The sequence below is a fragment of the Lycorma delicatula genome, chromosome 4, assembly GCF_047948215.1.
Source record: "Lycorma delicatula isolate Av1 chromosome 4, ASM4794821v1, whole genome shotgun sequence".
NCBI classification, from domain to species: domain Eukaryota; kingdom Metazoa; phylum Arthropoda; class Insecta; order Hemiptera; family Fulgoridae; genus Lycorma; species Lycorma delicatula.
This window is the reverse complement of record NC_134458.1, coordinates 196329002-196355248: the sequence shown is the minus strand read 5'-3', so window position 1 is coordinate 196355248 and position 26247 is coordinate 196329002. Positions and strand designations below refer to the sequence as shown.

At 29.8% G+C, this 26247-nt stretch overlaps 2 protein-coding genes across 2 annotated transcripts in view; one reads left to right on the top strand and one right to left on the bottom strand.

The window, feature by feature from the left end:
* Positions 1–19162, bottom strand: part of LOC142324188 (F-box only protein 21-like) — a 44693-nt gene extending 25531 nt beyond the window's left edge. The window contains exons 1-4 of the mRNA XM_075364934.1: positions 18882–19162; positions 14814–15068; positions 9265–9449; positions 80–333 (exon numbers count right to left, since the gene is read on the bottom strand). Coding sequence (XP_075221049.1) covers positions 80–333; positions 9265–9449; positions 14814–15068; positions 18882–19045 — 858 coding nt within the window. The 5' untranslated portion in view covers positions 19046–19162. The remainder of the gene's footprint in view (positions 1–79; positions 334–9264; positions 9450–14813; positions 15069–18881) is intronic.
* A 363-nt stretch (positions 19163–19525) lies between these two features.
* Positions 19526–26247, top strand: part of LOC142324187 (malectin) — a 53316-nt gene continuing 46594 nt past the window's right edge. Inside the window, exon 1 of the mRNA XM_075364933.1 lies at positions 19526–20079. Coding sequence (XP_075221048.1) covers positions 19717–20079 — 363 coding nt within the window. The 5' untranslated portion in view covers positions 19526–19716. The remainder of the gene's footprint in view (positions 20080–26247) is intronic.

The following is a 26247-nucleotide window of genomic DNA, read 5'->3' as shown; positions in this document are numbered from 1 at the left end:
TTTCTGTCTTGTGGTTGATCACCCCTGTAAAATGCTTCAGTTACATTTTTGAATTAAAAATTAAATAATTTTCACTTGCCTTATTTATAAAAGAATTTTCAGGATAATAGTAAAACTCCTGGCTGCCATGGAAATTCATTTGTTTAAACAGAATATTTGAAACGGCTTCCACAACTATTTTATTATCGGTTTTTGACCACTGATTATCAATTATATTATATGATGCCCATAATTTAAGTTTTTCAGGCGGAACTTTTAATATTGGATGCTCGCCATTAGTCATTGCTGATATTTCTTTTACAACAATGTCTGCTATTTCATCTAATGCCTTACCTAAAAAAAATTATATATTAAAAATTATAATAATGAATTTATTATATATATTTAACGTATTTATATACTGAGAATATTGAAAAGGGAAAATGCAAAAAAAATACCTTGGCTGTTTTAATTAGTTCAGTCCTATATCTATGATGAATTAGTTATCTTTAATCTTACAAACACTGGAATGTGCTGCACTTAGTCTGTACATCCAGACCTCATATCAACCTTGCAATTGGAAGCTCATACGCCGTGTTCATGCACATACTCTTTCCACAAATGACTGAATGTTGAAAATGTTTTTGTAAAATATATTTATTCAAAAATTCCTATTTTAATGTTTACTTAAATATTAAAACAATCAATATTTATTTAAATAGATTTTATTAAATTGCCTTTTTTTTAATGTTGCATTCTTGTCATGGTAAATTCATACCGTAAAATATTTTTCATTTATGATTTAGTTAATTTTTGGTAAAAGATTAACTTCTTTTTTATTTAATAAGACGACTAAAAAATGCTAATGAAAATTAAAATGTTCAATTATTTTCAGCCAGCAACTTAATATTGTGTTTAATCTACAACTACACATAATCCCTTGGTTTTGCTCATAACACAATTTTTAAGAATTAAAAAAAAAACTGAATTCTAAAAATAAAATAATTTTTTTCTTTTTCTATTTAGCTTCTGGAACCACCATAGTGCCTTACTTCAGAGGATGAAATGTAAATGAAGTGTAGCCTCATACAGTCTCAGGTCGACCGTTCCCGGGGTGGTTAATTGAAACCCAACCACCAAATAGCACTGGCATCCAATCATCTAGTATTCAAATCGAAACCTTTACTAGGATTTGAACCTTAGAACTCTCGACTTCAAAATCAGCTGATTTGCAATGACAAGTTTGCCACTAGACAAACCCGATGGGTAAAAATAAAATAATAACACATTAGTCATAAATATATGTAAATAATAATGAACTTTTTGTGAATTATTTGCCCATACTGATTTTTTTTTTCATTATCTCCATTAATTGTTTTTGCAGAAATCTCTTCTTCAAAACATTTAAAAAAAAGAAAATAAAAATATATACTATCGCAAAATATGGGCAAGCTGTAAAATAAAAACGATGGTACGTAAAAAGTTGGTAAATGTTAGGTGAACAGTTTTGATTGTTTTTAACCTTTAACTGCAAGTTCTTGATGCATCTATGTTAGCTCTAATGCAGTAGTGTTTTTACACTGGAAAAAACATAGAAACACAGAAATAAATACCATTTAAGAATATCATACAGAACAGTGAAAAGGGAGGGTATTGTTAATGTGAAAAAGAGAATGTATTTTTTAACTTTCCTCGGCAATGGCAGAAAAAGTGGCACTTTTTTGTCATATGCGTTATTTTTCTAGTAAATGATAACTTTTCTTTTCTTTTTACTAAAAATTATACAAAATTTCAAGCATTAGTTCCATTTGCAAACAAATACATATTATACGTTACATAAAAATGTATTTGTACAACGGCTAATGCTGAATAATAAATTATTAAAAAATTCTTTACTTAAATAACCCGATGCAGATTCAAAGATTGTGGTTTTATGGTAGTCGATATGTATAACATTTTTAAATCTGTTATCTTTATTATGTAAATCGGTTCAATCTTCCAAAATTGTACTCTCTTAATCACATTCAAAATTCTGTTTCCTCAAAAAAAAAAAAAAATTCTACATGTAGCTCATCATGCCTTGCTGACATTAATGGAATGAACTGCTTCAACAACCACTTTTTCCAACACTGCTAGATTATCCCAAACGGATATGTCATAATACAGCAAAGATTCAACATACAGTGTTTACGCCAACGGCGTAAACACTGTGTAAAAGTCGTTTAAATCCAATGAATTCAAGGTTATGGTCAAGTCTTGTAGTTTACAGGCTTGGTTATTTATTTTGCTTTTTTGTAAGGCTTATCTACGTGTATTTTTAAATAGGTTATTTGGATTTATTTTCAATATCAATTTCTCTCAGGCTCCAGCTTGTCTGACTTTTGCATCATCGTATTGGTGTTAGCTTATTTATATCACGCATTATTTCATTGCTGTTTAGTCTTAATGTATATATTAGGCTTAGTGTTTTTTTATTCTCAACCAATATCAATGTTGTCATAGTTCCTAGAAGTCTATTTCTCTTTGTCTGCCCTGATGTCATTTCTTCAACTTGCGTATTCAGAAATTATTTTTATCAGTCTTATGTAATTCTTTAGTGGACTGCTCGCTTAAATTATTTTTGTTATGTCTTCGTTCCCGAATTCCACACAGTTTCTCTAATCGTTCTCATACTAACACTAAGACACTACTCTTGTTGACAACACACACACACACTCTTCTGTCCATTGCTTTGTTCGCTTCCCCTACTTCTCACCACGCCAGCTTTTTATTCATTCTAGTTCGGACTTTCACTTCTGCAGATCCTGGTCCTCTTGGAGGGCCAGCCTTTGATGTTTTCTTTCTTTCACTTAATGTTAATACTTTCGTCGTCTTCGCACTTATAAACGTTGCGGTATTTCTCTGTTAAAATATTTTCTAATTCTACTCGTCAGTTTTTCGTGATTTCACAGTTTTCTATGTTCGTCCAGCCTCGTTTCTTCGTTATGTTATTCTTCAAATTCTACATTACTTCTCTGTAGAAAGTGCTTCAATCATCACAAGCTGTCAATTCTGTCGACGCCGAATTTTCTCCAGCTTCTTATTACAATTTCAGCGAAGCAGGATTTCTTCAAACTCGTTGCTACACATTTCAGACGCCCAGTCTTGCTCAACCTCGAAGCCACATTCTCACCACTGTATTCCTGATACACCACGGCGGACTAAGCCCAGGAATCTACTGTATGTATTCGTTTTACCTTCATTCATGAGTTCCTCTCTTACAAATATTTGTGTGCTACAGGCAAGTTCAGTTTTTCATTACTTATTACGTTAAACAGTTATGTTATCATTACAATTTGTGGAACATTCGGTTCATCATACCTATGCCTTTCAAGTTTCAATTTCACTTAAGTACAGTCACGACAGGTTACTTACATAAGGTTGTCATTGTTCAGCTTCAACCTATTTTACGTGCTCAATTAATTTCAATGCGATTATATTGTAATTAACTCTTTATTTTTATGTTTACTTATTACAATTTGATTATTGTTATTAACTCTTTTTGTACTAGAATATCATTGTGGCCTTTTTTCTACACTAAACTAGAATTACATGTATTAATTATTTAACGTTAAGTTTGTTGATGTTCTTAATTCAGAAAAGGCCAGTGCTAATTAAGATTTACTGTAATTCGTTTATCTAAGTTAATGACATTCGTTCATTGCTATTTGTCACATTATAGTATATGTCAGTAGTACAACTGTTTGCCAGTTACATTTTTCTATTGATATTATGTTTTTCTAAATTTACAATTAAAATTAAGTTGTTTCATGTTCTCTTGTTTTTCAGGCTTTGTCAAAAATGTATATTGTCAAAATCTGTATTTAAAAGTGTATATTCATGTATTTTTTTTTTTCATTTAATATTATTGTTATGCTGATTTCAGTTGATATTCATATTTATCATTAAATTATGTTATTTTCATAATTTCTTTTTAGTTTTTAAGGTTATGATTTAACATAAGTTCATTTGTTTCTTTCTCATTAAAGTCCAATTTCTTTTGGCAAATACAAGCTGTGTTTTTTTAGTTAACTTTACCCAACACACAGAGTAAACCATACATCATTTAATATCATAAAAACTTGATTAATATATACAATACAAAGAGGATTCTATTATGTTTATTATGTAGCAAATATATATGGCATCATTATTATTAAAATCTGAGTCAATGAAATTTGAGTCGACGAAACATGATATCATTTTTAAAATGAATTTTTATAAATGCTAAAAGGGATTTTAATTAACAATTCAAAGAAAACATACAAGACGTTTAAATAATGGGTGAAAATACCTCATCAGGAATTAAAACTGACCAATAAATATAAAAACATAAGCAAATTTTTAATTTTTTATGCTGGTTTACAAATATTTTTTAGTTTCTTTTTGTCTCTCCTTTGACTAAGTACATAGGTTACAAACTAAAGCAAAAGTTTTAATTAACTGATGTGGAATATGCTATTAAATATCAAATACAAATAATTGGTATTCTTTAGAACATTGTAACTTTTGTTATCAAATAATTTATATTATGCAAGTATTTACCTTTCACCTCCAACTCTTCATGTGTGTGCGTGTGTGTGTGTGTGTGTGTGTGTGTGTGTGTGTGTGTATATATATATATATATATATATTTATGTATGTAATAAAGTGGGGATAAATTATGTACATAATCTCAATCAACATAAAAAAATAAGTAAATAAATTCTTATAATTAAATTCAGAGTTAACGATCATCAAAAGTAATAACAGTAATTTACAAAATTTCAAATACAGAAAAACTATTATCATAGCAACTGATAAGAAACAAGTAAAATAATTATTCAATGCTTTTCCTTAACTGTAATAAATTACTGATAATCTTTATGCAAGATGGGCCCCACCTCACTTCAAGTCCTGTCTGTGTGTGACTCGACACCCATTTTCCAGGATGCTGGTTGGGATGTCGTGGCTCCCTTGAATGGCTAGTAAAGAATCCTGACTTCCTCCTCTGGGAATGGGTGAAAGAGGAAGTTTATTGTACAAAACCAAAAACTCTTGATGAATTGGAGGAATGAATTCTGTCACATTCTTAGAAACATGCTGGTGGATTATTTGGAGAAGTCTGTTGCAGACCGACTTCAGTTTTATGGAAACTGGTGGATAATGGTGGTGTGCTTATGTAGAATTTTAGTAATGCATAACAATTTTACCATTGTAAGGAAAAACAATATTTTGTTTCATGAAAATTACTTAAGTATTAAAAACATTATAAACAATTTTCAATATGAAATTAATTAACCCATTAAATGCCAGAACTAAATAAACACTACTTTTTTTTTTATTAATTACTTTATTTCATCTATTTGTAAGTATATAAAGCTAGAAATATTTTCATATCAACAAAAAATTCAGTAATGGCTTAGTAATAAAATGGTTCGTTTACGCAACTTTGGCCAAAAGCATAATATAAAATGTAACTTTGTAAAAACATAAAAAGAAACCAAACTATTTATAAAACTAGAAAAAACAACTATGAATAAACTACATTAAATTGTTTTTAGTTTATTGTGGATTTATTTTCTTTACGGTGAATGAAATTCTTTGAAATATTTTGAGTGCAGGTGGACTTTACATTTTATACACAAAAATATTGTGTGGTTTTTGCACAGCTTACATCGTCTTCTAGCTTTGTTTGCATGTTTGGAAATAACATGCCCTACTTTGTCCAAACGAATATTTTCCGGCAAACTATTTTTTGAAGGCCGACCTTTGGTTGCCAATGATGGAAAAGGAACATTATCTCCCCGAATGCGATGCACTGTGGTATTTTTATTTCCACACTTTTGATCAACGATAATACAAGGTACGACCTAAAGTCAATTTGACTGATTTTATCATGGTTTACAAGCCGATATAGTTTCCACGAATTTACTATAACAGAATCGATAGCATTAGTAAACAATGGTCATCACCACTTTTTTCCACGCACTTTTATTCTATAGTTTCCAATGCTCTTGTCATGAGAATCCACGCCACCCATGAATTTCGTGTATTGTGCTACCATTAATGGCTGACTAATAGTTATATCTTTGCTAATGGGTAAATGCCATTGTGATTACTGGCAACTGTCATCACTGCATTATCATTCCATCTAGCTACTGCAAAACTAGTTTTTTTATCAAATGCAAAATCGAATGTACCTCTATCCATCTTCTGCAATACTTTTGAACTCTTTAGTGGGCAATTAGGAAGCCTATTTTCTCTGACAGTGCCGGTAGCGAAATATCCTTTTTCATTGAGTAATTTAAATAGATCATATGTCGAAAAAAAATTATCAAAATAAATTCTATGCTCGTTCGGATGGGATATAACATTTAACAGATCGAGTACTACTTGTGTCCCCAGACCATATTCAGGTTTTTCTTTTTTAGCACCTCCGCATGGTATAAATTGGTACAAATACCCATCAGAACTACATAAACACCAAAGCTTGAATCCAAATCTGATTGATTTTCCCCTATAAACATTTTTGCTGAATGCCTACCTAAATATGGCACCATTTCTTTATCAATAGATAAATTATGAGAAAAAACGCCAAACTGTAAATTACGTTTGTTTATTTCATCAAAAAATGGCAGAATTTTTGCAAATTTATCGTTCTTGTCAAGCAATTTGTTATCAGAAAGGTGCAGGTTCCTTTTTATTGCTCTAAAGGTGTTACGGCTCATTGAATTTCTGACTATTTCAACAACCTTATCTTCATCCTTACTCCAATACATTTCTGTTTGAGGTAACATATGATAACCAGTCAGTATCGAAATTGCAATAAATCTTTTTAGTAACGCACTATTTAAAGAAAAATCATGCAGATTGTTGTCATGTGCATATTTTACACTGAACTCTAAAATCATATTCAGCAAATCATTATCAAGATAAAGGAAAAATATTTCAAGGGGTGATTTTCCTGCCAGTTTATTTTCTAAAATTTCTATTTGTCTACGTTCTACTGAAATTGGCAATTCTTTATAAATTGGTTCAATTTTTTCCCATTTTGGAATGTTTGTTTTGGGTTTAGTTTTAGATTTTTTTGGTTTATCCTTGCAATTTGATATTTCAGCATCAATGTCTTTTTCTGAATGTACATGAATCTCAAACGTACCTGCTATATCAGTTGTTGCTGTAGAAGGGGTCTCGATTAGCAAATTGTTATCAAAATCTTCTTCATCTGTAAGTTCATCAACTTCAGGTGGAATATAAGTCGCGTCAATAGCAGTTGCTTGCAATATGTTGTTATCTTCATCTTCATCTAAATGGACTGCAATTCGTCAAGTGTCAGCGGTTTTTCAAAATTCCACATTTTAAAAATACTTAAATTATAATGAAATCAACTCGACTCTTGTAAAACTAATGCATGTACATAGTAAATAAACACTATACTAAAAGACGATGTAATATTGTCTGAGATATTTCTTGAGTAAATTTCTATGAATTATAAAATTAATACCGAATACGTAATCAAAATTTAATAACAAAAGGAAACGCTGTATCAATTCAATAAAATGTTAGACTAAACAAAACTACAATGATGTATAAGCAAAGCAATGCAACACAAGACTGTGAGAATATTCCAACATAACCTATTACGATGTATGCTTAGCTCATGAGTCATCAGTCATTATGCCAAAGGTGCGTCATCGCACCATCTTTAACGACTGCTATTTATAATGATTTTTAAAAACAAGTTATTTTTATCAATTGACAATAAAAAACAAAACCTAGAGATATAATTAAAATAATAATATTATTTATAACAACCACTCTGCTATCCAAATATATTATAAAATGAAGCAGTTACACGGAATATTAAATTACAGTAAGATTGAATGCAGCTAAACTTAAAAAATAAAAACGTAATCAATTATAACTTATGTTAGGGTGATCAAAGAACTTAACAAAGTAAGGCCAAATTGTAAAAAGTGAAGAAAATTATTTAGAAATTTATAAAAAAATTAATTTAGAAAAAGGTGCGTTTACGCACCACTGGCAAATAATCGGTTAAGGAACAACATTTGAGACAAATGAAGCTGTGAAAGACAAAGCGACAGATACCATGAAAATGTTTTCTGGAAATGGCTTCCAACAATGCTTTGACAGAAAGATTTGTATGGAGCAGTGTAAGGAAATATATTGAAGGAGAAGGTTTTTATAGCATTAATCCAGTTTTTTTCTTAGCCGCACCTCATATATAAACATTTTATATATATATATATATATTTTTTTTACTTGTATGGTATTTAATTTACTTTTATTAATAGGCTTTACACAAAAATAAAATTATTATTATTAATACACGTAATAATAGTAAGACACAACAAACAATATGTAATAAAACCTCTAATAGTAATAATTAATTTGTTCATTCAATTACAATAACAAAATATATGCTATACTTCATAGTACAATTAATATTCATCATACAGAAAAAAAAGAAGATATCAATAAAACTTACAATTCTTTAAAAGCTACATAATGGAAAACCATAAATTCTCAATCTAATAAATCCTCCCATGAATATCTTCTATATTTGTTGGTGGAATTTCTATAAACATTTTTCATTTGTGATAGCAAATTACCCAATGTACATTTAAAATATATCCAATAAATCAAAAAAAAATTTTAATAATCATCTTTCTGACACAGTAATGATTACAACTGAAATCACTAGACTTTGCACAATTTTAGTTTTTACTTGTTTTATGCCGATAATTGTTTTCAACTGACTGCAATCAAAATCTTTGATTTAATTAATTTTACACATTTTAATCAAAATATAATCATTAATTTCATGTAATATAAATCATCAAATGACTGAGAAAGTATCTTTCTCGAGATTAATAACAAAAGTAAATAAATTCTAATTGTTTCTTTTTTTTTAATAAATTCCTCAAAGGAGTAATGATCATTACAAGTGTTGATGGGTGCTTATGACAAAAGAAAAAAGTACATAAGGTGAACCAGGGAGTAAAATAATTGTAATAATAATATTATTTATACAAATTATATTATACTAGCTGTCACAAATATGAATCTCATACATGTCTACATGTCCAAAAAATTTATAAGTTACTTTTTAAATAATCATATACTCAAAAATTGGAGTAAAATAAACTTTTTCTGCAAGGTGAAACAATTTTTTTATGCTTCTTCATTAAATATCATATAAAAAAAGCCAATAAGGAATATTTTTTGTAAAACAATACTTACTGATATTTTCATGTGTGACATCGATAGTAGGTTGGCACCACTGAGCAACGATCACAGCACCTTTTTCTAATGTTTGTTCTTTAAGTGGCAATAACTTTAGTTGCTGCCATTCATCGGTTAATACAAGCTGTCTAATGAATCTTAACACTTTTTCAGCATAGTATTTTGTCGTTAAATTTAAATATCTATAATAAGAATAAATCTCAATAATGCATTATAGGAAAAAAATATATACAAACAAATTTTCTTCTTTTAATATTTTTATTCATGTTTAATAGAGAATGGTAATTGAAATGATAAATTAAACTGACCGTAAATATAAACTGTATTTTTTGTCATATAAACATTTTTTTTCATCCAACTAAATTGCTTTTATGTTCTAATTCTTCTCTATCATGCAATACATTACTTTCTATACACTGTCTTATTATGAAAGATATAATTTGGTTAATGTAGTTTAATCAAAGTCTCTCACATAAAAGTGTTAATAATTAACCAATCCAACCTTAAAATACGACCTATCACAGTAGTTCTAAATAAGAATTTGCAAAAGGCTTCTACTTCCTTAAATTATTTTTAAAATCTTTTTACTTCTAGCTTTATCAAACTATCTGATTTTCAACATTTTTGTTAAGGCCATATTTAAAAAGTTCCTACTCTTTAGCTTACTGAATCTTCTACTGTCATAATTCACTGCTAAAGAACATTAAAACTTGCAATAAAATATTTTCAAAAAATTTATTTTGAATTTCTACAGTATGCATGACATTAGAAAATATTTTGTTACGTCAAAGGCTTTCTTTTAATTGTGCTAACCTATTTCTTTAACATTTTCCTTATATGATCAATCCTTAGTAATTTCGTAACTTAACAAAATTCTTTGATTTCAAATACATAATGTCTTATCTAAATATTTAATTAACCATTATCTTAATTTTAATTCATTTCAATATCTTTGTTAGACTACTATTTACTTTCAAACTGTATTATGGTGTATTTGAAGTTGGGCCTAATCTGTTTAACAAGTTTGTCGCTGAGGGTAGGTTGTTTGTGGATTTCTCTTCTTGTAGAGTCAAGGAGTATTAATGTTCCAAGATGTTTTAAGTATTGTAGATTTGGACAAAGGGCAAAATTCTGTCAATATGTATCACTTTGTGCACACTGTGGTAAAAAGGGTCACAACTGTGAAGTGTCCTAAAAGGTTTGAGGCTCTTACTTGTGTAAATTACATAAAATGTGCAAGGATTGCAAGTACTCGGTCGACAGTAAGGACTGTGGTTGTTATTTGAGAGCTGATGAGATGTATTTTAATTCACTGCATAATTAAGTTTAGACAGATAAATTCTCAAGGTGCTTACATTGCTCAAATCAAGTTAGGTGAAAGGAGGTCCCTCGATAAAACTCTTTTACAACATACATATGTGGTACAGATGATCTGTCTGTTTTAATAGTTGGCAAAAATTTTACACTGGAAGTATAACAGTATGTCTGCAGTTTTGTGTAAGAGGACATTAGATGATTGTATCTTTTTAAGACAGGTTTCTGATTTTCATCATGTCGCTGTTAAACTTGTTATTGATCGTCTTGATATCTGTGTTGTTAGTTATTTTCAATATAGAAATCCCACTGAGGAACATTTCGGAAAGTGGGATTGAATTCTTGGTCTTGTTGGTAACTGTCCTATAGTACTAGGTGCTGATATAAATGCTAAGTCACTTCTTTGGCATAGTGGAGTCAGAGATGATAGAGGAGAATTACTTACTTGAAGGCTTTGTTCTGCAGTATGGATTTGATATCTTCAATGTTTTCAGTGAGTTACCAACATATGTTGGGATGGTAGATGGAAGATCGTTTGGTGGAATAAATATTGATATTATTGCTGGTAGGAATATTCTTGGTAGGGTTGATGCTTGGTCTGTTTTTGATAATTGTTCTAGTGTTCACTGATTAATTATTATCTTTGAGTTGGTTGGTGAGTTGTGAGATGCTTATAGATGCAATGTCCCTGTTCAGCAAAAGTGCTTCCTGCAAGGAAGGCGGATTGGCGCAAATTTGCTAATATTCTCTCTGCTGGACTCCATGTCTTAGATGGAAGTCTGCATGATATTCAATTGGAAGAACTGGCAAAAACATTTTCTCTGGCTTTCATCAATGCCACTGTGAATTCAATTCCTCGTAGTTCGGGTCAAGAGAGAATTACTCCTGGTGGACTAGAGAGTTGTCTTTGTTGAAACAGTCCGTGAACCTTCTAAGGAGAGCTGCTCAGCAGGAGAGTGATCCTGAATGGTGAGTGGTTTTGGTAGATGACTATTGAAGGCAGTAGGTCTGATTTTTTTTATTTGGTCACGATATCAGAAAGGGATTCTTGGCATATTTTTGTTAGAGAGCAAGGAAATAAGCATCCCTGGAGTATTGTGAATAGAGACCTAGGGCATAAGCGCAAGAAAAATGTTCTTTTGTCAACCCATCAGTGTGTTGTTTCTGATAAAGCTAAAATTTTAAATATTTTATTGAAAGATTTATTTCCAGATTATGTTGTGACTAATGAAACCTCATACCATCTGCGAGTCCGAGAGGAAGTTATTGCTTTTTACACTGATGTTTTATGTATGGAAATTACAGAGGCAGAGGTACATCAGGTAATTTGCAGTTATGGTAGGGGATAAAGCCCTGGGTTTCAATGGGATCACGGTGGAACTCCTTCTCTGTTATGTCGGAATTTGTATTGGTACTTTGACTAGAATCTTTAATATGATACTCTTTGCCTGCTCTGTGTTGATGAATTTGATTCTTTGATGTGGTTGAGGTTACCCAGAGGATGCCAAATTGTCGCTTATGACAATAGTAAGCTTTTGTAGCCCAGGCTTGCAAGATACTTCAGTTGCGGAGTTTGTAACATAAGATGGTTTTTATCCCAAAGAAAACAACAATGATGCTGTTCAAGGGCATACTGGCTGTTATACAATGACCTCGTGTATCAATGGCGGGCCATCAAATTAGGTATGTCCTGCTCTAGAAGTATCTAGTTACTATCCTTGATAAGAATCTTTAATTCAAGGAGCACTTTCAATATGCTAAAAAAAGGCTTGTAATGCTTCTTCAGTGTTTGGAGCACAGTTCATCGTGACTGGAAGCTTAATTTCAGCACTGGGCATGTTCTATATAAGGGTGTATGCGAAGCTATAATGATGTAACTGCCAGGGCTCATCAAATGAGGTACAAATGTTGTAAGAATATTTTGAGAGCCCAGTATCTCCTTTTATTATCTGTTTGGTGCCTACAGGACCGTCTCTCAATAGGTAATCTTTTGTTATTTCTGATATTAAGCTCATTGATATCCTTGCAACTAAGCACAAATTACTTTATCATGCGAAGGAAATTAACTTACCTCTGGGCACAAAAAAATAAATAGACGATCAAGGTTTCCAATTATGGCAGGTGAGGTGTAGCGTATTGTCTGATGGCTGTTACATGCATGGTATTTTTCCTGATGTGAGAAATATGCAGGTTGTTAGGTGGATTTCCGCCCAATCGGCATATTACAAAGTTCCTTTATGGACATGGCGCTTTTTGAGGTAGGTTGGCCAGATTTGGTTTTATCAATTTAGGCGTGTTCAGTGTAAAGGACCATTGATGATGTGTGCCATGTCTAATATGTCTGCCCCAGGTACGAAGCTGAACGTACCAAAGTAGTTTGAGAGCTTGTGAAGATCACTTCTACTTTGGATCAGCAAATTAACTGGAAAACTGAAAGGGAATATTATATAGTTGCTGGTTTCCTGAGATTCTTAGCACCGAGACTGAGGGGGTCTGATGCTGTTATGGATGTATAGAGAGAATAGCAACTCGGACAGCAAGGGCCTATCTAGGTGCTTACTTTGCCAAGAGAGGTGTTTTGGCATCGAGCCCAAGTTAGCTGTTAGGAATATTCGCTGTTAAGAATGGATGTTTGAGAACTCTGAGGTGGAGCTGTGAGGAAGGATGTAGGCACTGACCTTGCTCCCAAAAGCAAACCAGAGCAGAAAGACAGGGTATATTTTCATTAGACGCTTATTAAATTTATGAATCTACTTCTTGATTTTTGAGTAAATTAAGAGGATTTTAAGTAAATTGAATTGTAGGACAAAATAGTCTTTGTTGCGATCAACACTTGTTTTGTTGGTATGAACATAGTATTTTTGGTGTTTACAAGACTCAATCAAATAATGATCTGAGTGCATAGTCTAATTGAGCTTAGATACCGGAAGAGATTTTGCATGAAACCTTCAGTGTTAGAGGAAGGCATGGGATCTCACTTTTATGAATCGGTTAATTTGATAATTGAGGGTTTAAGTTATGGTGGTTGTGGTTGGAAGAAACCATACGAAGGCAACAGTTGTGTAAATACACTGAAGGAAATATCTGCCAAGACATTTGCAACAGTAGCATCCTGACAGAGCCAAACTGATGACTGTGATATGTTATCATGTTTAGAGGGTAACGTTAAAAGACAACCTCAAGTAAAGGACATCAAGGTAATGAGTGGAGGGGGTGATGTGGCAACTGGGATCATCAGAAGGTGGGTGTCTTTCCCTATGGGGTAGGTTGGAATACTGTATATCATCACGTGATTAAAAAGCTTAATTATCTGTTGCTTTTATTTATTCAATAACGTGCCGAGGTTTGTTAGAAGCAGTTATTTATATGTGTTCACTTTATGTTACAGTTAAAATGGCAAACTAAAGCAAGTATTCAAGTTAAACATTTTAGTAAGAAGCACCATCAACAGTTACAATCTGCAAGCGAGTGGGGGGAAAAGCCTTTTGTACTGGATCAGTCCTCGATTTGATATGATCTGTACTTCTTTCAAATCAATTGCTCAGATATTGTTGAGGAATTCCATTTATAATCTAAGAAAAGGTAGCTTAGGATTCTTTAATTGACTAGGAAAGGGTCAGAATTAAATATTCCCTACAAGAAAATAATGAAAAAAAAATCTTGGGTTTAAACCCTTTAAGCAAACTCATTTTAATGAACTTCCTGACTGGGACATGGCTTTAGGGAAACCTTGTTGCAAAGCTCTTCTTTAATTATTAAAATTATTTTATTCCTCTTGGAATTAACTGCCATTTTTCAGCACAGTGGAGCTTCAGCTCACTATGATCTATAAGTAAGGACTTTTAAATAAATACTTTAAAAGGCAGTGGGTACTTTGAGGCTTTGAAATTTGATGGTCGCCTAGCAGTTCAGACTTAATTTCCCATTTGTGTCTAAGGAATGTTGATGAGCTGAAAACTGCTGTCAGAAAATTGTTTTTATGACTTTAATCCTTTAAAATGAAAGAGAATGTTTAAATGCACTTAGTAACTGATTACACTGAGTGGAGAATGGGGGAGAACATACACATGTAGTCTAAAGTAACTTTTATAAGTAAAATTTTAAATAAACTAATGATAAACAATTCATGATTACTTTTTTATAGGAAAGGGACTTTGTAGCCACAGTGTACAAAAATCTACTATGCAAAAAGTTTATAAATATGCTTTATTAATATTTTTTTAATACCTTACCTTAATTCAGAATGTATAAGATTCATAAGATGATCAATAATAAGCCATGCACCAACTCTGTGGTTGTGCACTATATTCATAAATGGTTTGTAATCATGATGTGCTAATTCATCTTTCATGTAGCATTTATTTATTAATTTATTTAACTCAATGTCGACATGTTTACCTAATAACATGCGAGTTTTACACTCATTTTTCCAATTAACAGTGTTATTCAAACCACTCTTCTTATAAATATTTTCAAGTCTAGGATACCTGAAAGTACAAAAAAAGATTCAATTTAAATTTTTTTATATGGTTAAAAGGGCATTTTATTTACCACAGTCTAAACAAATCATTACACCAGTTAAGTTATACTGTCAGAGGTTTAAGGCAGCACAATGGATGCTAACACAATACCACCTACCTTTGCTCCCAGCAGCAGCATTAATAATGGTAATGTAACATTTACATATATTGTTACAGATGATTATATCAAAACTTTATAGTAACTTTTTTATGATCATTCTCAGGATTGCATTTCAAATGTAACCATGCCCAATATTTTAATCAAATTTTGTAGTTTATATTTTACAGGATAAAGTGGGATAACCACCAGGTTGCTCTAGTGCTGAACGTGTCTTCCTAAATCAGCTGATTTGGAAGTCGAGAGTTCCAGTGTTCAAGTCCTGGTTTTATACACTTTTATACAGATTTGAATACTAGATCGTGGATACCAGTGTTCTTTGGTGGTTGGGTTTCAATTAACCACACTTCTCAGGAATGGTCGAACTGAGACTGTACAAGACTACACTTCATTTACACTCATACATATCATCCTCATTCATCCTCTGAAGTAATACCTGAATGGTAATTCCCGGAGGCTAAACAAAAAAAAGATAAAGTGGGATAGTTTTTTTTTATTTGAACATAATGAAAATTTTAAAAAGTATAAATTTTATTATGTGTAATCTTAAATTATTTTTAAAAATGTATTAATAATTATTTTAAAATATTTATAATTTATACTTAAAATGATGACACAAAACATTGTTTATATAAATACATTAATATCAGTATATACAGCCTTTAATTAAAACAACAGGATATCTGTGATTTTTTAAGTGGATATTTGTTAAAGCCTAACATATTTTGCACTATTTTAATGCTTACTTCCAATTATTCTGTATTCTAAGTTCTGAGGCTGTTATTAATATTATTATAGTTTTAAAAAAGGATTAATAAAAATAAATGTGCCTAATTTATTTGTTGCTATATCAGTCAGCATATTTATTGATAAAAGAAAAACCTCATTATATTAACACAAAATCATTTAAAAGAAGACCCCAAATTTGTGGGAAGGTTAAGATAACTTATTTTTATAAATATCATATTGTAATATATTAAAATATTGTTATTAAATAAAAATTATTTCATAATGAGTTTAATGAAATTACCATAAATAATTTCATTAATGTTCATGTTGCATCCATATCTGATTCATAATACAACAGTATCATAGTAATAAAGATAACAATTCCACTCTGATCACACTTTTTATAAAATAAAATTACATCATGCAATATCAGTTATTTTTATTATTTTAAAATGTTATTTTCAATTGCCCTAAGATAATTATTAACTTCATATATTTCGGTGGAAAAGAAAATGTTTTTTATGTATAATTTATTACATAGAAAAGTTTATAAATATATTTTTAATAATAAAACTTATCTTCCAATTATTCATGTGGATTATTTTTTGTATATTATTCCACTAAGGACAGGTTTGCTAGCTGATAGGGGCAAGTTTGATTTTTAAGGCCTACTATAATCTTGTTATTAGATGTTTAAAATGGAATAAGTTGAACACATGGTAAATGAACTAAATTACTCTTTGGATTGTGTTTTCAAATTAATTTTAACACGATTACATAATGTACTTTATTAGACCAACAAGCTTTAAATTTCTTTTTAGCATTCTGGAAATTCAGTGTAGCAGCACCACACTTGTACATCACAGGCTCTTTTGTAATTTACTACTCTACTAGAAAAGACTGTTGTCATTAAATCATTTTACATATATCTACAAAATAATATTAGTATAACATAGCCTATTCTAATTTTATCCATGACTAACAAATATTAATAATAATAATAATTCAAGTTTGGAACTTACAGCTCAACAAAAAGTTAACAATAAATAAAGTAAATTGAAAAAAATTAACTACACATAAAACAATACAAAATTGTAAACATTGTTACTGCTTTATCAATAGGCTTACTATTAGAATTTAATTAATGCTTTATATTTTACAATATAGTGGAAAATATTCAAAAACAGTCAATCAAATGGTACTTTCTTAGGTAATTGGTCAAGTAAATAAAATCCTCAAAGGCATCTTCACTTTATACATCAATCAATATTTTATAAAATCCTAAAGAGTGGTCAAAAATGAATTTAATTCATATTGAACTCATAAAATTAACTGTTCATATTTTAGATAACAAATGAGGGTTATGTTAATATCATACAGTAATTCTGTGCAATTACTTGATTAACTTTAATATACCATACTAAATATGCTCAGGACCAGGAAAAAACAACATCTAAATGTCAGAAAGCAAGAGATCTGTGCAAGATCTAAGTCAGTTTTGTGAATTATAGCAATCTGTTCAGATGTTAATTTGTTATGTGGAAAGGTAAGGGTTAAGGTTAGAGTTGGAGTTTTGTGGAGAGAGGAATAAACCATACACTAACTTTAATAGTTGGTTGGACTACGAGACAGCTGCTGACTGATTGCACTCTTTGTAGGGTGATCAAAATGTGATTAGTCTCTCACAGTAGCAACTATATTTCAGTTTAAACAAAAAATGTTGATATGTGACCTATGACATGGCATTAAATACTGCCATACTTAGGTAATTTATCCCCCAACCACCCTCCACAAATTCTAAACTTAACCCTAACCTCTCTCCATAAAACAGATTAACATCTGAACAGGTCTCGATAACCCACTAAACTGAAAGCTAATTGATTAGAGTATGCATTAATTGGATAATGCAACATAAACTTTGACCTTGCATGTGTCACCCGCTGTCCAAACTTGCTTTTGGACATTTAGGTGTGTTTTCCTGATCCTAAACATATCTACTATGTTTATTAAAGTACAAACAAAATTGAAGTTGATTAAAAAATTTCTCAGAATTATCAATTCTATTTTATCAGAGAAATGAAAGTATATAAAAAAATACCAAGGAAATAAATAAATAATAACCTCAAAACTACTATCATTGGTTCACTAGGATATAAAAAACAACTTCACATCAATTAATCATACAGATCGATCTGCGGTTAGTTACTGATAACCACCTACATTTCCATTTATATGTAGTTAATTTCATCTCATTTAAATATAAATATTATACATAAATGTAAATCTTATACTGTAAGTATTAAAAAAACTAGGACTTGAAGCATGTTTTATAAAATTACCTCCTTTAAAATGAAACAAACTTGGAAAGGATCTCTTAACAGTAGTTTATTCTAAATAATGTAAAAATATAAATAAATTAAGAAAAAAAAAAATGTAGCTGATAAAGTTCTTAAAAAATTACTATTAGAAGGAAATATTATAATTTTACAAACTACCAACATTTTTTAATGAAAAAAAATTATATTTAAAAAGTTCGCTTTATAATAATTATGCTTGTTGAATGTTGTTTTCATTATTATCATACAATTCATAAAGAAACCACAAAATTAAACGTCTAACCAAATGTTATATCTCTTTTTTAGTAATTTAAAGCAATGAACTTAACTGAGCATTTGCAAGTCAAATCCAAAATATCTTCGCTGATCTTCAATGATTTTAATTAATTACAGAACTAAGTAATAAAATTATACAATAAGGCAGCAAATTAACGTTGTAATAATAATTGCTTAATGTTCAAGTTATTATCAGTAGTAAATGTTGCAATAATTACGATTCTGTCGTAGAACATAACCTTAAACGAAATAGTAATGTAATAAATGAACTTATATAACAATTGCAGGCAGATGAATGTCATTTACTTATGCGGTACTTACAGTTGCTGAAATTTTACTTTCCATAATTTTTGGCTATCTTCAATCAGAGCTTTCAATTTCGTACAAGTCGCAGCTACATTGCATAAATCACACAGGGATAATCCTTTATTTTCCAAAATACTTTCAATCAATTCGACTGGAAACTGAAGTAATATATCACCCATAACTGATCAAAACAGAACTGTTGCAAACTACTAATTAACATTAATTAATACGAAACGTCATTACCAACAACAATACTAAGCTTAAAAATTGACGTCAATTAATTTTGGTATTCACTGAAAAAAAACAAAATACATCAGGTATCCAACATAACAAAACTCCATGATATATATTTTTGCAAATACTTCATCAAAATCCTCTGATTCAGGTTTAAAGATTTTAAAAATAAATTTATCTACTGTTTTTATTTACTTCTGAGATGGACAATCTCATTATTATATAACAACTAGTTTTTATTAAACCAAAAATAGAAGAATGTTCAGATATTAACAATTTTTTGGGGTTGTTAAATAAAAAAATAAAAAACACCTTTTTAAAAAAAATTAAAGCAAGCAATAATATTTTATAATTAAACCGTCACGTTTCATATTAGACCAGCTGATAGCGCAGTTTACAATTTTTTTGTAGTAGCAGCAGTTCGTTTCGCCGGTCGTGCGCCGTTTATAATATACTGTTAGGTTAGCGGCTGTTAAATTTAATCTTAAATGTTCCGAAACGAGTGCACTGTTTACTTTAATATCATCTTATATTGAATCTTTTACTTAAGTACAACAGTATTTTAATAGTTTTGTATCAAAAGCATTATTTTTCGGTCATTACTTCTTAGAAAAACATGTTAACTTTATTCAAATATTTTTTAAGTACTTTGGTCTTATTTATTAGTACTTTAATAAATGTATGTGACGTTGCTAGTTTTGGTGAAGTAATTTATGCTATTAATGCCGGTGGAGATGCTTTTACAGATAGTTTAGGAATTAAATACGACAGAGATCCGCTATTTGGCAAGGTGGGAACGGCTTCTGATTACGGAAAACGTCTCCTTATCGGACGAGTACCGCCTAGCGATCAGATTTTATATCAGACTGAAAGATATCACCACAGCACGTTTGGATATGATATAGCAATCAAAGAAGATGGAGATTATGTGATGGTTTTGAAATTCTGTGAAGTGTATTTTAATGCTCCAAACATGAAGGTGAACGCATGATGAGCTTTATTTTATTTTTCAGATAATTTTCTTCATTTGAGTATCATTATATAATGTAATAGTCGACTACCTTTCTGTTACCCACATTTTCTGTTCCAGTTATCTCTTCCAGATAGTAGTTTGCAATAAGATTTTAGATTTGATTATTCACCAACTAGAGACTAAGCATTGGTAATAAATTTTTAGGTTGCTACTTGTCATTTCTGAAGCTTGAAGTGTTTGCAGTGATATACAATCAGCCTTTTTTATACAAAATATTAAATTACATCATTAGGCTATATCTTCTCAAATTATCTATCGTAATCCCTCCCCATAAATTTGAAATTGCTTCATTTTCAGAGTTAGTACCTTTTATAAGATTAAAGAATTATTTGTTTAAGTTTTCTTAATAAGTACTTTTTCAGTTGTTTTGCATTTCCAAAGTTCAAAAGCTCATAAGCGACAGGCTGATAAATTAAAAAAATTATTAGTGGTTATCAGCACCTTCATCTATGAAGTTTCTGATAATGCTGTTGCTAGTTGCCCCAATCATAAAAAGGTTAGGAAATTCCTTAAATATATAACTGAATAATATGTTCAGTATATTCTATTTATCTGTTTGTTGTTTTTTTTTTTAAATTTAGTATGTGTAACATTTGTTCAAGTATGTTGAGATTTTGTTTTTTTTATAAGAGTGAAATTTGCATGTTGTAGTTAATGGCTTGTATATCTTATTTGTGTTTCTATAATGTGATTTATAAAAGTTGATTCTGTTACTTGTATGCATTTCTTACATTTGGGGTGATTATATGCCTGGCTTGCTTGATGTATTTAGTGCAATCGTTGGCTTTTAATTTATACATTAATTTATTGTATTTTGTTAGTTTTCAAATTGTGTACTTATTTTTGAGTTCTATAGTCCTATCAAACACATTGTATCACCTGTGTGTAATACCAATCTTAGATAACAATTTATTCTGTTTATGGGATCTGTAAACAATCCTTTATTTCTGTTTTTTTTTCTTTGCTGCTACTTAGAAAATCTTGTCTGTAAATTTAAGCCTGTATTTCTTTTTCTCTTTAAAAAAATATTGTATTAATGGTTAAACGTGTAGTTTGATGTTCGTTACTTGGGGTTTTTGGGTTCTAATAAAGCCTGCCTGGCTTTTTTGTGCAAAAATTCCCAAAAAAAAAAACAAAATTAAATGTGTATAACATGTATCAATGTACCGCATTGATACAAGTAATACTTCTTTCGCGTTTAGTTCAAATAGAAATAAGATGATAATCAATTTACAGTTGATTAAATTTTATAATCTTGAGCAAATTTTTGCCATTTAATCTGGAATATTGTTCTGCATACTTTTATAATTTCATTACAAACAAATATACTATGTGCCCATGTACAGTATATGCCCAAGAAATTAAAAAAACCCAAACTAGATAGAATGTAGTTTTAGTTATAATCAGTGGATATAGAGGAATTAAGGTACTTATGTATTAACGCCACTGCAGCTACAGCTTTAAAAACAAAGTAGTCAATCGGATTTCGGTGGAAAATGGGCCGATATAGAGTTTAACATTGATTCAAAACAGTCTCTTTATTCATTTTAATAAATGGTTATTTATATTTATTTATTTTATTAACCAAACTTAACCTACACTCGCTTCACTCGCTAACCTTGACTAATTAACAGGAGTGTTTTGATTATTTAAATAATAAATAATTACAATAATTACTGAATTTATTAAATAAATACTCAAAAAAATTACGGTGTTAATTAGTCAAGGTTAGCGAGCGTAGGTTAAGTTTGGTTAAATTATATTTATAAATTAAATAAATATAAATAATCATTTATTAAAATTAATAAAGTGACTGTTCATTTTCCACCGAAATCCGATTGACTACTTTTGTTTTTAAATAAAGCTGTAGCTGCGGTGGCATTAATACGTAAGTACTGGAATTAATATAAACAAATATGCATACAAAAGTATAACTTAAAAAGCCTTCCTAGTGAATACATAATAAATAAAATCAAATCTAATATTAATGAAGAAAAAAGTTAATTTCATTCATATCCATAAAATAATTGACACAGTTGCTAACTAAGTAATTAGTAATCAAATTCTGATTTATACAGTTAAGGTAAAATCAAAAGGTTAACTTATAATTTGGTCTACAACATTACAACTCCTTAATCAGGTTGATTGCAACACACTGTAATAATGTTTCTTTAGAAGGAGTGATAAATGAGCATTTAATTTTTTTAGAATTTGCCTTATGTTAAATAGATTTTAGACAAAATGAATGTTTAATTCTTAAAAAGAGAAAAAACTTTTGCGAAAATGTTTAGTAAATTTTAAAATCCAAAACATTATTATTTATTTTTCCTCTGTCATTATTCAGCATAGAATTTTTTTCCATCATTGCCAATAACCTAAGTTTACCATCTATTTGATTCCTTTGTATTACAAACTGGTTATTTAATTTTCTTTTTTTTCTGTTTAGCCTTCAGAACCACTGTAAGGTATTACTTCAGAGAATGAATAAGGATGATATGTATGAATATAAATGAAGTGTAGTCTTGTACAGTCTTGAGATGTGTGGTTAATTGAAACCCAACCACCAAAGAACACCAGTATCCACAATCTAGTATTCAAATCTGTATAAAAGTAATTGCCTTTACTAGGATTTTACTAAGGATAGAACCTTAAAACTCTCGATTTCAAAATCAGCTGATTTGTGATGAGAGTTCACCACTTAACCAACCCAATGAGGGTTTTTTGGCCTCTAGGTTGGTCTAGTAGTGATCGTTTGACATACAATAACTTTGTTAAATGGGTAATAAGCACATACATAAAATCTGTAGAGAATTTAATTCTGAACAAAATGGTATGAGATAAGTTGAATAAAACAAAGAAAAGCTAGAAAAATTCAAATTTTATTTAGAAACTGTAAACTAGACCAAAGTTCATTTCACATATTAGTTTATAATAAATGTTCAAAAATCATTCCAGCATATTCATTCCTCTTTGTAAATAAGTACAGTATTACTTCAACGGCAGGCAAACCAATCACATTCAAACTAAAATTCAAGAAAACCTTCTAATGACAGTACCAGATATACTTAATGTACCTTATGTAAACACTAATACATTTTGTGCATCATTGATCAGTTGTTGTTATTTTATTGCCAACTTTGAAATCATAATTTTTTGAATAATTTATTGTATTTCTGTCATTAATAAAACAATTATATATATAATTTTTGTTTTACAGTTATGTAATTTCCATTTTTTTCAACAGCAGTTTTTAACTGTAAATTTTGTTTTTATAAATTCTTCAAATCACCAAAAATGAGTTTGGTTTTCGTTTATATTAAATAAGTATTTTTATGACAGATGTAGTAATGTACTTTTGCAAATAGAATTTGAATTTTTTTAACTTTTCTTTGTTTTATTCAACTTATTTTGCACCATTTTGTTCAGAATTAAATTCCCTACAAGTTTTGTTTGAAAGTTTTATATATGTTTATTACTCATTCAACAGTTATTGTACGTCAAACATAAAAAAACAAAAAAAACAGGGATTTTACCCCACTTTATTGATTTTCACCCCAGATTTTTCAAGAACTACTGCATATTTGGTTCTGAGAACCAAATTTATTTGATTTTTCAGCTCAAAGACCATAAGAAATCACTAATTCTGTCCCCTTAATTAATATCTTAAAAGTTTCAGTATGACCTCATTTCACCGGGGTAATTGAAATCCAAGCAAAATCTTTCACTAGTCATAACTAGCAAATGAAATATTTTAGAACATAACTTATTTCATTATTTTCATGAATAGAATAGGTTATGTTCTAAAACAGTAGGTGAACTTTGTGATACATCTGTGTAATACATTTTTTATAGCTATTAATATTCATAAACATTTTTGTTTGAATTATTTAATATAGCTAATGTATTTTTACATTTTCTCTTCAAATACTTTTATTTACTACCTTGTTAAAGAGTTCAAACAATTTTGGTTTTCAAACTTCTTGGGTTTAAACTTGGCTAAATTTCGTTGAAAAATTTGAATAATTATTTATCCCTTCTTTTTATATATTTGGGGATGTAGATAAAGCTGGGTGTGCAGGTAATTTGTAAATCAGTGATAATTCTAGTTTAATTTTTCATTTGCACTGTATTAATGATTTACATTCTTATAATCATACTGATAAATTTTAAATGATTTATTCATGGTTTGAATTTTTTTTATTTTAACTGATGAACATGTAAATATCTTGTCCATTGAAATCACATTTCCATAAAAAGTAATAAATCAAAATATTTTTATTACATTTGTATTTATGTATTCAATTTTATATAATAATTATCTCTTTACAGGAAGTTAAAGTAATTTTACAGTCATTAAATATCAAATTTCAGCTTTCTAATTGCTTAAGAGTAGGAAAATTTTTGAAAGCTTGTGAATAACCTGATGTTTTTAACACTTACACGAATTTTGCACAAAATTATTTTTTTAACTAATTTTCCAGTGTATTAAAAAAATAATTATCAGATTATGTCTGAAATAATTAATACATCAATACATGCATATACTGTAAATACTCACACGTAAACTCTGTAGAGTACATTGTCAGTTCAGAATCATATGAAACTATTGTTTTTCCGTTGTAATTTTGTAAAGTGTGCTTTTGTTATATCTGTGTTGTATAGATGTTTATTGAACAGGTAAAAATATTTTTTGAAAGTAGAATTTTAATCTTCTGGAACATTAAAAAGATCTAAACAATTTTTCTTGTTACTGAACTTGTAGAAGAAGACAGTGTGCATACCAAATATAAACTCTCATCATTTGTACTATTAGACAAGGTTCTTTTTTTTGTGAACATACTACATATGAATTGACAATTATGTATAACATTATAAATAATTGTATGTTAACATTATAATATTAGATCCACTGTCCTATTTATAAATATAAACAAATAAAAAGATATATATGGTTTTTATTAACTTCCAAAACTGATTTAATGATTACTCATTGAGTGTAGAAAATGTTCATGTTGCTTCCACATTATCAGTGTACTAATTTAACAAAATGTGTATAAGTTTAAGGAAACCAATCTATGTTAATGTTACCAAATCATTAAAACTATTGATAAGATATGACTGGGTATGTACTTGTGAATGCACACGTGCATGTACACAGGGTTGGGTGATTCAAAAAGGACTTCACAACTTTAAAAGAGTATAAAAATTTATTTAGATAACTTACAGATTTGGTTGAGGTCTCATTTTGTAGCAAAACGCAACAAAAGTTTTGACTCATGTAGTTAGGGTTTCTAAAAATGGATACATTTACTGGTGTAGAAAGTGTTCACTGACTGTTTTGGTTTCACAATTTACAGTCAGCAACTGCAGTTCAGCGTAATTTTCGTAGACAGTTTGGTAGGAAGTCTCCTAGTAGGCGTACAATTTACTCTTGGTACTAAACCTTCATTGAGATTGGTTGTTCTTTTAAAAATACAAAATCAGGATGCCCATGCATCCCTGAAACTACTGTGGAACAGCTTAGAGAAAGTTTTATGCATAGTCCAAAGAAATCAATTCCACTGGCATTCCATAAACAACTGTTTAGTGCATATTACATAAACAAATGTACTTTAGCCATACAAACTAATGGTTCAACACATTACAGATGACAAAGTTGCTTTGTTGCAGTTTTGTGTTTTGGAAATTATGGATAGAATTGCAGACAACGATACAGTTTTAGATTTAATTTTTGTTGATGACCCAACATTTTCACATCAGTGGCAGTGTGAACACCCATAACTGCTGAATGCGAGGTAGTAAAAACCCTTAAGAAATTTTGCAGTACATTCATGATAGTCATAAGATCAATGGTTTTAATGACTTATGGCTCATTCTTCTTCCGGGAGGCAACTGTAAAGGTAGGGTTTATGGTACCACTTTTGCCTGCTGATCTTGTTGAGCAAAGACTTCAAATTAATGCCGCAGCTGCAGAGGTAACACCAGACATTCTGGCTACAGTCTGAAATGAAATCGACTTCAGATTAGATTTATGTCGCATTACAAATAGAACCCATATTTAGCCAAAATGAATCTTGGATGTCAAACTTGATGCGGTTTTCTATGAAGTGAGAC